This window comes from Cibotium barometz, chromosome 30, assembly GCF_041138505.1.
Source record: "Cibotium barometz isolate CiBa-2024 chromosome 30, ASM4113850v1, whole genome shotgun sequence".
Lineage (NCBI taxonomy): Eukaryota > Viridiplantae > Streptophyta > Polypodiopsida > Cyatheales > Cibotiaceae > Cibotium > Cibotium barometz.
Genome location: NC_141075.1, coordinates 36,870,190 through 36,885,314, shown reverse-complemented (window position 1 = coordinate 36,885,314; position 15,125 = coordinate 36,870,190). Strand labels below are relative to the sequence as shown.

At 41.7% G+C, this 15,125-nt stretch overlaps 1 protein-coding gene across 1 annotated transcript; it reads left to right on the top strand.

Moving 5' to 3' along the window:
• Window positions 1-10,953: 10,953 nt before the first annotated feature.
• LOC147621439 (uncharacterized) lies at window positions 10,954-13,263 on the top strand. Its single transcript, XM_086824176.1, has 2 exons — window positions 10,954-11,096; window positions 11,184-13,263. Exon 2 carries the CDS (start codon window positions 11,187-11,189, stop codon window positions 13,176-13,178), a length of 1,992 nt encoding a protein of 663 aa, XP_086680302.1. The 5' UTR covers window positions 10,954-11,096; window positions 11,184-11,186; the 3' UTR covers window positions 13,179-13,263.
• The last annotated feature ends 1,862 nt before the right edge of the window (window positions 13,264-15,125 follow it).

Genomic DNA, 15,125 nt, shown 5'->3' with positions numbered 1-15,125 from the left:
GATGGTAGCTGTTGCACCAGTTTTGCAGCCACCAGATTGGACTCTACCTTTCCATATTTTTGTTGATGCCTCAGATGTAGCAGTAGGGGCAATTCTGATGCAGGAGAAGGTGAAAGGATGGTACAGGCCAGTATTTTATGCCAGTCGGATATTATCATCTGCAGAAAGGAATTATGCTGTGACTGAAAGAGAAGCTTTGGGGATGGTATATTCCTTGAATAAATTCAGGCATTATTTGTTGGGGAACAGGGTAATATTTCATGTGGATCACCAAGCCCTGCTGTATCTGATTAAGAAGCCATTGTTGACAGGAAGATTAGCCAGGTGGATGCTTTTGTTACAGGAGTTTGACTTTGTGATTGTCCATACTCCAGGGAAAGAGCATGCTATTGCTGATTATTTTAGCAGGTTGGAAACTGGAGAAGCACCAAGTGGGGTGGATGATGATCTACCAGATGCCCCATTGTTTGAAGTTCAGGCTGCTGAGTCGGATTCCTGGTATGATCAGTTTTTGACCTTTTTAACTGAGGGATTTATGCCAGTAAAATTTACTCCAGATCAGAGAAGGAAGTTTGCTTTGAAGAGTAGACCATTCTTAGTGATTGCTGGAGCATTGTACAAAAAGGGAATTGACCAGGTGATAAGAAGATGTGTACCTGAGTATGAACAGAAGGCAGTAATTCAGGAAGCACATTCCGGAACAGCAGGAGGACATTTCTCAGGGGATATTACAGGAAAGAAAATATTGCAGGCTGGTTTGTGGTGGCCTACAGTTTTGAAAGATGCCCATGAATATGCCAAGAGATGTGTGATTTGTCAAAAGCTTGGACAGCCAGATAATTCAGATAGGATATCAGATCATCCTATTTTGCCTTTGGAACCATTTCAGAAGTGGGGAATTGATTTTGTGGGACCTGTCAAGCCAACAACTCCAAGAGGTAACAGGTATATCCTTGTTGCTACTGATTATTGTACAAAATGGGCTGAGGCTGTAGCTCTGAAGGATAACAAGGCTGCAAGTGTTGCCAAGTTCTTGTATCACAACATCATGACCAGGTTTGGGTGTCCTGTAGAATTGGTCAGTGATAGGGGAACTCACTTTCTGAATGATGTAGTTTCTGAACTAACAAGAACTCATATGATTATGCACAAAAAGTCTACAGCTTATCATCCCCAGGCCAATGGACAAGCTGAGAGTACCAATAAGACATTGGTAAGGATCCTCAAGAAGATTGTGCAGGATAACCAGAAAGATTGGGACTTGAAGCTGGACTCTGCTTTGTGGTCTTATAGAACAGCTTTTAAAGTTACCACAGGGATGACACCATTCAGGTTGGTATATGGATTAGAAGCAGTTGTGCCTATGGAATTTGTGGTACCAAGTTTAAGAGTAACTGCTGAGAAAATGTCTCCAAGTTTGTCAGTGAAGTACAGGAGCAGGTATTTGATGCAGTTGGAGGAGGACAGATTAGTTAGTTCTTACATCACTGAGGTGATTCAAAGAAGAAGACAGGCTTGGGTGACTATGAATGTCAAATTTAAGGTGTTTCAGGTTGGTGATTGGGTGATGGTGTACAATTCCAGGTTGGGACCTCATCCTGGTAAGCTAACACTGAGATACAAAGGGCCTTATCAAATTGTTGAAGATCTGGGGCAAGGAACCTTTATTGTGGCTGATGTTTTTGGAACTAGGGTTGAGAAACCAATTAATGGGTTCAGGTTGAAAAAGTTTCAAGGAACACCACCACATTTGGATTGGGCAAGTTCAGCATTGATACAGGTAGCACAGGTGAAAATAGATCCAGAAGAAAGTCCGACAATACAGGGATATGGGTCTGCATCGGATTCGGACTCAGTCGGATTTTGCTGGGTCGGATCTCAGATAGTCGGAGTTTTTGAAAATTTTCAAAATTTTGCATGGTGCCTTGATTTGAGTGGTGAATGGACACTTACGGAGAGTATCATTTCGAGGCAGCCGGAGTTTGATCGCACTTTTCGCGCGTACCAGAGTGTGCGAGGTCCTTTCTTTCCAGCATCCATGCAAGACCATTCGCGCATTTTCTCTGCGCTTTCCTTGCACTCGCCTATCACCATGCCGAAAGCTAAGAGCTCTGCAGGCATGCAACCACCAGCGGAGGACGAGCAGAGGGATGTTCTGAAGAAGAGGCTTCGAAGGAAGGGAGCACCCATGAGAGTTGAGGTTAGCAGCAGAGCGTGCGGCTGAGGAAGACGATGAGGTTCCTACACCGTTGTCTACCGGCAAACTTACACAGTCGCTCGCTGATGGATCCCTACACCGATTTCAAAGTCGAGCTCGACAAGGCAGCACCCGGGAATGCAACATGGTTGAAGCAGGTCGGTTTGCGGGAGTTTGCAGGCTTGCCATGGGATGACTGGAGAAATAACTTCTATGCTAAAAGTCAGGTGGAGATACTCCGAAAAACAAAAGGCGCAATTTCTTCAAAGGTGAGTCTTACTGTGGAAATGGTTGCAGAAGTATTTCAATTACCCTATGTTTCGGATACTGTGATCCCAAAATGTCGTGATGAAGTCTTGAAAAAGGAGTTTGGTCCCAGAGAAGGGGGTAGACAGTATTATATGTTAAGGAATGTTAACTATGCTAGGAGGGAACAGCTCAAATGGTATCTTGAAAGACTGTGCTCTATTATCAAATTTGATTACATGTCAAAGGAAAATTATGCACCATTGTCTTGGGCAGAGAAAGGAGAGGAGGTTAGTTGGGCACATTGGTTATTTGACAAGCTTCATGGAGAAATATTTGGGTCGGATAAGAGAAAGACACAATCCAATAGCAGGTTGAGTGCTTATGTAGCTGCAATGTTTCAGTATGCACAGAAAGTGGAAGTGGGAGAGATTATGTTGCCAGATAAAGAAAAATACAGCAAAATAGAGAGAGAACAGCAGTCTGAGAAGGTGGTAGAGCAGAGGTCGAAATGTGATGAGTTGGAACCTGACAAGAAGGAGCTGTATCAGAGTATGCTTACAGTTGGGTACAGTCCGACAGAGGCCTTTAAGGTAATATATGGAGCTCCGAAAAAACCGTATGTTGAGGATGTAGAAGTGCAGCCTTTGATTGATGTATCAGGTTCACAAACACCCAAGATGTTGGGGAAGAGTTTCACACTGTCCAAGAAGAGGAAACTTGAATTGGGGGGAACCAAGTTAGTTGCAAAACTTGACTTTGGAGTACAGGTGGTGAATCAACCAGGGTTTGTAGTGAAGGATGTAAGTACTGCTCAGCAGTATCTGAAGGAACTTCAGTATTTCATCGAGAGTCAGCAGGAGAAGATTGAGCAGCAGCATCTTCTGAATGAGATAGTAACTTCAGACGATTACCAGGATAAAAGTGCGCAGGTGAAGCAGCTTGAGGAGGAATTGAAGCAGACAAAGGAGATGCATATTGCTGAAAAGGCTCAGTTATTGGAACAACATGCATTGGAGATAGCTAAGGTTAAGATGTCTTTAGGAATTTTCAAGGAATGGACAGCAAAAATGGATGATAGGGTTACATCCGAGTTGGATAAAATGGCTAAAGATAATGCAGAAATGAAGGTTGATAATGAAGTAATGCAATTGAGACTTCAGCCTTTACAGGTGTTGGAAAAACAGATGTTGATGAATGAAGAGTTGGATGTAAATGGAGTGCTGATGGCACAAGGGGATGTATAGATTCTGAAGCAACAAATGCATAGCACTATGCAGGATTCTTGGGGAATGATCAAGGAGAGGATGTCAACAATGATAAATTATCCCTATGAGGTTATGACAACAGGGTTTGTAACTCAGCATGAGGCAAGTTTGATAGAAGAGGTTGGACAGTTAAAGAAAGAACGTGAGTATTGGATTCAGCAGGTACAGGAACTGAAAGAGATGCAGAGTGTGAAGATTCAGAGTGATAGGACTGTGGAGGAAATCTTTCAGGACCTAGAAGTTCAGGTGGAAGTACCTATTATCAATTTAAGTGTGCAAACAGCAAGTCAGAGTGAGCAGCCAGTGGAGACTTCAGTGGAAGATAAATCAGCAGAGATGACTGAGGTTTTGAAGGAGGTTCCAGTTGTTGAAGGGATGCAGGCTGAGCAGCAAAATGATGTAGTACCTGATATTTGAAGAAGCAGCATCACATTTTGTCATGTGGCCGGTCTTTTCTGATCAAGGGATTGTGAATTCAAGTCCGATTTCCTGGAAATCAACCACCGGGCTGTGCCATGTGTTGAACTATAGATAGAATACCTAATAGTTACCTAATAGTTGCTTAGTCGGATATATGTATCTTTGCTCAGTCGGATTGTTGCTCAGTCGGAATTCTACTCAGTCGGATTATTGATCAGTCGGAGTTTGTTATGATCTGGTTAGTCGGATATTATCTGTTAGTGTCTTGTGACATTCTAGTTACAACCGTCTAAAACTGTCTGAAGTCGCCTATTTATAGGGGCTTTGTAGTCGTCTTTTAAAACAACAAGTAGTAAGTAGTAAGAGAAGAAGGAGAAAGCAATGTATGATTCATCTTGATCAATCAGATATGGTATTTCAATTCTGTTCTGTTATCTTGTTTAGCAAATTTCTACTCAATTTGTGTTCTCTATGCTCAGTTTGTGTTTAGCCTGATGTGGGAATTTAAGTTAGTGTTACCTAATGGGGTTGTCTTTGCTGTGTCAGTAGTAGTTAGTTGTGTTGTGTTTGTGAACCCCAAACAGGTCCCACACTCAGGGCCTAGCCCACGGATATCCGGACAAGAGACTAATCCGTCGGTTTTTCTAAAAATCGGACCTGGAAAAACTTCCTTTATCCGAAAAGCACGGGCGATTCCACCAGGATAACTCTTTACTCTAACGTAGTCATCAAGACCATTACTGATCAAGCTATTCCGACTGCACCTATAAAGATACTTAGTCAGAAAAAGGAAGAAACTTGCACTTGGATCATTGAGATCAACACTTTTTTCCCCATCAAGAGGCACAGCCCCGTTGATTCCTATCCATAGAATAATTTCTATCCGGGATTTACTTTATCTATCGTAATAACAGAAATTGAGTCTCGATTTACGGATCCATCAGTCTAGCCTAACCCCATCCGATCCCATGGGTTAGCCAACCGCCCAACCCACTGTAGTGACGAGATCCAATTTAGAATTTGATTTTTGTCCCAGGTACCAGGGAAAAGAGTTCCCACGCCCCCTAGCCGGATGTTCATGCAAAAATAAAACTAGTCACATCACTTACACACCCAATATGAAATTGCCTTTTCACAGATTCAACCAATTTTAAAATAATCCTTTAATGAAACCATAGTACCACTGATCACAATCTTCCAAATTATCCGGCTGATTCTTAATTTCTCATCATTCCTTCATCAGAGTATCTATGGCATCATTGGCAACCAGAACGCTCACTACCTGTCCACTCAGGGGTTTTTTCAATAGTTCCTAGCCCATAATACTCGGCAATATAATCACTTATAAAAATCAAGATGGACTCTCGTTGAAGATCAGCAAGATCAACCAACAGATCCATATAAAGAGCCATGGACTCATCCATTGAAGACCAGCAAGGTCAATCAACCAGATCCATGCCCGGTTTCAGAAAACAACTCTTACTCCTTGTTCCAATATCTTCCTCGACGCACGTGTGGGTATCCTAGGCAACCCAGAGCCCGAGCACCGTATGGTTAGCATCCTTTAGGATCCTTCTCGCAGGTGACCTAGCGCTTCACTCATAGGCCGCTTCCTTGGTCCCTCATCCACCGTACCGGAAGCTCACCATTTTAATCGAACCGAGGCTGGTCAAGACCTCGGCCGACCTTGCTACGCGAGACGTCCTCCATTGACTCTCCGTCAGCAGTTGCAACTTTATCAGTTAGGTCTCCCTGACCTTAATCCATAAGACGGTCAAAATGCTTCCCCAACATTCTTGACATAAAACAGTCATTTACAAACAGTCACAAAATACAGTTTCTATATCGAACTCCGTCTTTCCATATTATACCTCCTCAATCCACATTACTTATTCCACATTCCATTCATATGTACTCATTCTCATCCATTTACTCATATCGACGACACATTATTTTCCATACCCCTTCACATTCATTATTCTTTATACTCATCCATGCATACATCCATTATACACATCCACATTCACATCCATGCATCCACATCCACATCCACATTCACATCCATACATCCACATCCACATCCATACATCCACATTCACATCCATACATCCACATTCATGCATCCACATCTACATGCATACATCCACATCTACATGCATACATTACTTATTCTACATTCCAATCATATGTACTCATTCTCATCCATTTACTCATATCGACGACACATTATTTCCCATACCTCTTCACATTCATTATTCTTTATACTCATCCATGCATACATCCATTATACACATCCACATTCACATCCATGCATCCACATCCACATCCACATTCACATCCATACATCCACATTCATGCATCCACATCTACATGCATACATCCATATCTACATGCATACAATCCACATTCACATCCATGCATCCACATCCACATCCACATTCACATCCATACATCCACATTCATGCATCCATACATACCCATCCACATTCACATCCATACATTCACATTCATGCATCCACATCCACATTCATACATCCACATCTATATGCATACATCCATACATTCACATCCACATTCACATCCATACATTCACATCCATACATTCACATTCATGCATCCACATCCACATTCATACATCCACATCTATATGCATACATCCATACATTCACATCCACATTCACATCCATACATTCCACATCTACATGCATACATCCACATCTACATGCATACATCCATACATCCACATTCACATCCATGCATCCACATCCACATCCACACATCCCATCTACATCCACATTCCTACATCCACATCTACATGCATACATCCATACATACACATCCACATTCACATCCATGCATCCATCCACATTCATACATCCATACATACCCATCCACATTCACATCCATACATCCACATTCATGCATCCACATTCACATCCATACATCCACATCTACATGCATACATCCATATATACACATCCACATTCACATCCATGCATCCATATCCACATTCATACATCCATACTTACTGTGACACGAAGTTGGGGTTTGGACTTCGGTCACTTCTCAGAATCAAAACACGCTTGTATAAAACCTCACAGCCTCCTCACCTCCCTTTCTCTCCCTAGGTTAAGATAAAGATATACACATCAAAGGTGAGATCATAATTCATGGAAGGAAAGATGAAAGGCTCCGGAGAAGCAAGAATTTCTGCTAGTCTTGCAGCTCCAAATAAGAGGACGATTCTTTGTTGGAAGAAAATCTTCCAACTCAGGATTATGTGAACGAAAACATACGGGGAATATTGGTAAGGTTCATCTGTTCGAATTGGACGATTTGGTCGGAACATATTAAAGCAAATGTATATACAAGAGGATAAGATACATGGGATTGGCTTTTTGATAAGAGCTTAGGAGGAATTAATCATGATTAAGAAGAAAGAATGGCCAAAAGTCTATAAAAATAGAGATACATAGGAATTGCAGTTTTAAATCCATAAAGGCTGTGTAAGAGAGGATTATATACATGCGTAGAGCTTGAAGAGACTTCGCGTCTATATAAAAACTTTAAAAAACGGGCAAGCGAGCATTTTACTACAAGACTATAAAACTGCCAAAATTCTATAAAAATAGAGATACACAGAGAATTGCAGTTTTAAATCCATATAGGCTGTGTAAGAGAGGATTAGATAGATGCATAGAGCTTGAAGAGAGCTTTGCGCCCATATAAAAACTTTCAAAAACAAACAACCGAGCGAAAAGTTATGAGCATTTTACTACAAGACTATAAAACTGTCAAAATTCGCCTAAAAGTTAGCAACTTTGGGAGAAATTCTGATCATCAATGAAGTAAGGGATTAAGAAATTAGTTACATGAGTGGAAAGAGCATATAAAGAGCTTCCTAGCCATATGATCAATTTAAGAAACCAACACCCGAGTGATGAGTAATTACCGGTTGAAAATTGGCTATTGGACCACAAAAACTGCACTCCCCTCTCTTTGCATGAAACCTCAATTTTTACATAGCCTCTTGCCTTTCATCTCCTTCATGATTCAAGCTAGAGGGTAAGGGTTAACATTGCTTAGCGGACAATCGTAAAGATTTACCTATGGTCCCCAAAGTCTTTCCGCATGCTCATTACCGCTAAAACCATTGGTACCTCCAAAGAAGGGCGGCAATAAGGCAAGGGCTACCTTGAGAAGTCACAGGCCCACCAAGATAATAACTCCTTATCCCACTTATCATGAATCATCAAAGAGGTCCAAAATTGGGTTAAGCATGAGGAGCTAATGCTAAATGAGACATTCACATGTAAAGAGAGTGTTTGAATAAGGGTTTGAAAGATAAGAGAATGGCAATGACACAAAATGCTCAATTGAGGAGGCTCATTCCTCGATTTGAAAGGGAGAGGAGGGCTCCTTTTATAGGTGGAGAATCACCCTCTCTTCCATTGTTACAAATTACAACATAAAAATCTTCAACCCTTCAATGACATAAGGATAGATGTCACCATCAATTGTCCTCTTAGGCTAAGTCTTCTATTGATTATTAAATTGAAGACTTTTTGACTTTGAGAGTGTGATGAGATAATAGCCAAGTCTAAGTGGCAAGGTGGAGATCCCACTTACACATGGCGAAATTCTCCTCTTCCATGTAGGCATTCTAGAAGAATCTTTTCCAATTATGCACCTACACACACTCTTTCACTGCCTTCCACACTCCCCAACTTGTAGCCTTATGGTGAATACCATATTAATAATACAATTAAAATCCATGTGAGCATGAAGGCCCACTTTTATTTTCCACATCACTAGCCTATCTACCATACCAAAGTATTTATCAAGCATACTTGTGGCATTTACAATGTGTGCACCCTAAATCAAGTAAAACCATTATATTTGAAGATAGAATGCTGTTATCGGGGTAGCCGCCAAGCCGCCGCATCACCACGCCGTTATTTCATTGTGGGCACCGCAATCTTCTTGGACAAGCTTCCACCTTATTACCATTGAGAAACCATCAAAATATGCACAAAATTGACAATGAAAGATATCAATTTTTCACATCACATTACCCATCCACATTCACATCCATACATCCACATTCATGCATCCATACATATCCATCCACAATTCACATCCATATTCTCATCCTATCACAATCCATATACATCTTATCCCATCACATACACTTCTTACCTCATCCCATACACATCTTATCACTTCCCATATTTTTTATGCATACCTCTATGCATGAATTTCATTTATGCTAAAAGTAACATTTTTACAATAAAATATTCATCTTTTATGCATACCTCTATGCATGAAATTCAATTATGCTAAAAGTAACACTTTTACAATAAATAATCATCTTTTATGCATACCTCTATGCATGAAATTCACATCCATATTCTCACCCTATCACAATCCATATACATCTTATCCCATCACATACACTTCTTACCTCATCCCATACACATCTTATCACTTCCCATATCTTTTATGCATACCTCTATGCATGAATTTTATTTATGCTAAAAGTAACATTTTTACAATAAAATATTCATCTTTTATGTATACCTTTATGCATAAAATTCAATTATGCTAAAAGTAACACTTTTACAATAAATAATCATCTTTTATGCATACCTCTATGCATGAAATTTAATTATGCTAAAAGTAACACTTTTATAATAAAATAATCATCTTTTATGCATACCTCTATGCATGAAATTCACTTATGCTAAAAATAACACTTTCATAATAAGATAATCATCTTTTATGCATATCTCTATGCATGAAATTTAATTATGCTAAAAGTAACACTTTTATAATAAAATAATCATCTTTTATGCATACCTCTATGCATGAAATTCAATTTTACTAAAAATAACACTTTTATAATAAAATAAACATCTTTTATGCATACCTCTATGCATGAAATTTAATTTTGCTAAAAATAACACTTTTATAATAAAATAAATATCTTTTATGCATACCTCTATGCATGAAATTCAATTATGCTAAAAATAACACTTTTATAATAAAATAAACATCTTTATGCATACCTCTATGTATGAAAATCAATATGATAAAAGTAACACTTTTGATATAAAAATTTATCCTTTATGCATACTTCTATGCATGAAAATAAAAATGATAAAAGTAACACTTTTGATATAAAAATTTATCTTTTATGCATACTTCTATGCATGAAAATAAAAATGATAAAAGTAACACTTTTGATATAAAAATTTTATCCTTTATGCATACTTCTATGCAATAAAAAAATGATAAAAGTAACACTTTTGATATAAAAAAATTATCCTTTATGCATACTTCTATGCAATAACATCAAAATGATTTTTAGAATATAAAAACCATAAGGATTACTCTTTTAGAATAAATAAATGATGAATTTTATTTCCTAATTTCTAAAAATTTTGCCATAACCTCTTTTGTATGGCTGACCATTTTTCAAATTCCTAAGTCTTTAGAACTAATTAAAAGTACACCAAAGTATTGAAATTATCCTAAAGTAAACATTTATCCATTTATAGATGCATGATTTTCGGTGCGGTCAAGCATACCTCGAAAGCACCATGTGAGGCCGGATAGAAATCCCAAAAATCCCAAGCCTCACAATGCAAGTCTTTGTATCGAGATAAGGCTCACCTACGACCTAGGTTTGTGAGTCTGTCTTATCTCGGTTTTTTTTAAAACATATCCACTTAGGTGACTTATTGCATCTCTCTACCTTTCCCTCTGTTCACACCTCTGCAACAAAAAAGTAATATTAATGAACGTGGGATCCACCCTAAAGTAAAGTTGTTGACCAGGTCACGCACGTCTCTATATCGAAAGCCGTTTCCGGAGCGGAGCGACCTGCTTTACTTCCTGGCAAGCTCCTTCTGGTAATCCGTCGATCAGATCCAGATCGAGAGAGACAGACAGAGAGAGAGAGGGTTTGACTCCTGCCTGAATAAGCTGTACTTCATCCTTCCAAGTTCCTTGCCTGTAGTACTAATTGTTGTGATCGTTTTGCGCAGCAGGAGATGGATCGACGACGACGTTGGACGAAAGGCAAACCGGAGTTCCCAAGGGACACGCTGCCTCTTCGCGTGATCGATGTGGCTGCGACGCTGAGCCCAGAGCGGCTTGGGCACATAGTCCTGGTGAAGCCGGAAAGGTGGAACTTCCACGTGGTATCGCACACGTGGAGTCAGCACATCAGGGAGCTGTCTCGGGCAGTTAACGTGGCGGTGGGCGAAAGGCTGTGGTCGTCGTCGTCGTCGTCGTCATCGTACGAGGAGGCCTTGCAAGCGCAGGACCTGAGGCGGGTGCTGGGCGGTCATGCCTACTCGCACATCAGGGACTTTCTGGAGGTGCTGCAGGTGGAGAGCGTGAGCCACGCGTGGTTGGATGCTGTGTGCATCAATCAAGGATGCCGGGAGGAGCTGGACAGAGAGATCCCGCACATGGGGGCATACTATGCCAACAGCCAGGCCTGCTATGTTCAGATCAACGGCTTTGGACAGCCTGACGGCTACTACTATAGATCCCCGCCCGCGTCTCTCCGGTGGATGAACCGTGTGTGGACGCTTCAGGAGTTCCTTCTTCCCAAGAAGCTCTATTTTGTGCTAGCCCTGGAGCCCTGGATGGAGGCGTTTCTGCGCCTGCTTCGGAGACCGAAGGAGGCGTCGACGTCGTCCGAGTCAGAGCAACCAGAATGCGACCCGAGCAGGGCCTTATTCTGCATGTGCTTCTGTTCCATACCCGACTTCATGTTAGGCTATGAGTGCAGCAGCAGCAGTGTTTTCCTGAAGGAGCTACGGCTGTTCATGTCAAAGGCTAAGCCGGCTAAGTCCTGCAGATCCTCTGACTGCCCCGACAAGCAAGTCATCAGAAGGCTGCGCACACACGATAACCTCTACGCTGTATCGCGCATGGCCTTCTTTTTCATATCCCAGTTGGTGGAGTGGCCTGATCGAGCGAGGGCCTGCGTGAGCTCCTCCTCGACATCCGGAGCTGCCCCCTGCGAAATATCGCTCGAATCAGATGATCCGTGTGTCAGCCCTGAGCTGCGACGGCTCCGAATGATGAACAATTTGTGCATTACGACTGAAGTGCTCGGGATTTGGCCGACAATAGCCCCACTCTTGGGCGAGGTTTGTTGGCGGGAGTGCGAGAAGGGGCGGGAAGTGGATCGGATCTTGGGTATCTTGGGTCTTCTAGGCGTCAACAGCTTGCAGCGAGGGCGTATCGACTTTGAGAGGCTGAAGAAGGCGCGGACGACGGAGGAGCAGCTGGTGGCGTTGGCTGCCCAAGGCGTCTTCCGGGACGAGGAGCTGTTAGATATGTGTGTCCACGACATAGGCGGTGGCTCAGCGCTAGGGATGTCCTGGGTGCCCCAGCTGATCCTCGTGCACGATTATGTAGAGCTGCAGACGAGGAGGAGCTACCTGATGTTTCAAATTGCCGATCTCTCCTACCGTCTTCCGGATCGACAGGATCTTCTTCCCGACGCCACCGACTTGCGCGTAGCGGCGGATGGCTCCTTAACCCTCTTTGCCAAATCTGTGCCAGGATTCCTCCGGCCTGATGTTCGACAAGAAGATGGGGGGAACGTTCTCGTCTGGACTTCATCTCATTCTGAAGATGACCTTGTCTTCCGTGCCGATGCTCCTCCATCTAATGCATATCACTTCAGCCGTGAACATGATTATGGGAGTGGGTCGTTGATCCTTCCACTACTCAAGGCAAACGCCGATGCTGTAATTCAGTGGCCTTTGCGCACATGGGTAGTGCACCTTCGATGCACTGCATTCTATGAGGACGTAGTCATGCACAGATGCCTTTGCATTGAAATTCCGCCGCTCAGTACATCCAGCAGTGGATCGCCCATTCTGCACAAGATTGGGGTCCTCATGCACTCCCATGACCACGACGCCCGCCTTGGCCTCATTGGGATGCCAGCAGCAGACGTCACAATTGGAGGCTATGGACCACATTTAGATAAAATTCTTCCCTCCCTTCCCTTTGAGTGATATTTTGGTCGATTTGAATGATAATTTAAAAGACTTTTGTAATCTATTTGACAAATGCTTTCTAATATCTATCGTTCATTGGAACTTGGAAGTGATTGTCGCGTGATTGTGAAACTAATTTTAATACTATTTAAATAGATGGGATAAATCGCGGGGAACCTAGAGATGAGCTTGAGAACGTGCCTCCTAAAGGCCATTTAATCGCATTTAACGCACATGTGGGGAGCTGCTGCATGCATGGAGCTTTGGAAGTTGTTCAAGGCTGAATACCAATGCGTAATGAGCAAAAGAAGCACATGGTGCTCCCCTGGAGGCTGTCACCGTGTTGTCGAGAGGTCTACTGCGCTCTCACTGGACACGATGTGCAGTCGCTTCATTGACTATACTAAACCCACGTCATCGTCTATTTCTTTTTTATCTCCTGTTTGTTTTCTACCCACTAGTTATCTTCTATTTCTTTCTTATCTCCTGTTTGTTTTCTACCCACTAGTTATCTTCTATTTCTTTTGTATCTTTTATCTATTTCTATTCTTCTATCTATTCTATTTTTATCTACATTTTAAATAAGTATAGGTTTCCATTCCACTTGGCACATAAGGAATATAGAGAGCAAAAGTTACTTTGGCATGTGGAAGCGGGGTTGCTTCCATTACATAAGCAGAAGGAAAAGCTCAAACTCTAGAAATTAAGGAGGTGGGGTTGCTTCCATTAAAGGAAAAGCTCAAATTTGACAAGCCTTTAGAAATTAATGAGGTACAAGAGGGTAGGTGTAACATTTGTTGACGAGATTGCAAAAGGTGTGTTATTCAAATTTGAAAAGACTCTAGAAATTAATGAGGTATGAGAGGGTAGGTGGAACTTTTGTTTCTTTAAGTGAAGATGAGTAGTTAACAATATAGATTAAGAGGGTAAGATATTTACATCGCCCAAGGGCTGAATAACTATAGGTGAAACCTCAAATAGTCTTCATCATAATTCTACAAAGATTTTTTGAAAGTTGTAACCGAGTTGTGCATCTTTCCATCGGCAACACTTTGGAGGCATTGGTGGTTTTTCTGTGTGTGTGTGTGTGTGTGTGTGTGTGTGTGAGAGAGAGAGAGAGAGAGAGAGAGAGAGAGAGAGAGAGAGGTTCATGCTGTAGAGGTGCTCATGGCCTAGGAGGTGATGGCGAGGGAAGACAGATATTGGCATGAATGTTTTTTTTGTAATGCGAGATTTTTATTTGTACTAAGCAGTGTCCTTACGGATGAGAGCTCGAAGTTGTTGAGATTCAAGCTCGATGTCAGTGTGAGCCAGCTATGCTATGTGCTGGCAGATTAGATAGGAACATGTGTGAGACATAAATGACCGCGTGTCCAGCTGGTCATAGTGTGTGGACATTAGCTAGGGTTAGTAGAGTGTGGACATAACTCATTGTGTGTTGTGTGGATTATGGATTAGTGCATTATGCTTTGTGTGAGAGTGGACATGGCTTCCCTCTATGGTTAGGGTTTGCAATATACATTAGGGTTTGCTCCTGTGTGTGTGTCTCCTCCTCCTCTACCGTTCTTTCAACATGGTATCAGAGCCTTGTGCTGTTTATTAGGGTTTATGAGTGAATGAGTGAAGAGGGAGAAGAAGAAGCTGTGAAGCTTGCCATTGGAGCTGTGAAGCTTGGAGCACACCGAATCTTATCAGATCTGAGAGCTTGGCCTACCGGGTAAGGTCTTCTAAACATCCTTGAGCGGATTGCAGGTGATACAGGCAAAAGCAAAGCATTTTAGAGCAAATCAAAGCAAGGCAAAATTCTGGTTTTTGAAGCTTTCCATTAAAGCTTGGGAACATTGATGTATGGTGGAAATACATGTAAATCTGGCAAAGCAAACATGTATCTGACAATGAGAGATGTATTGGCAACTTCTATGCAAGCCCTACTGTGATTTTGGAGCAATTTACATGCATTTGATT

What these genes read in the sequence shown, in the direction of transcription:
- LOC147621439 (XM_086824176.1), top strand. Translation starts at nt 11,187, where the DNA reads ATGGATCGACGACGACGTTGGACGAAAGGCAAACCGGAGTTCCCAAGG.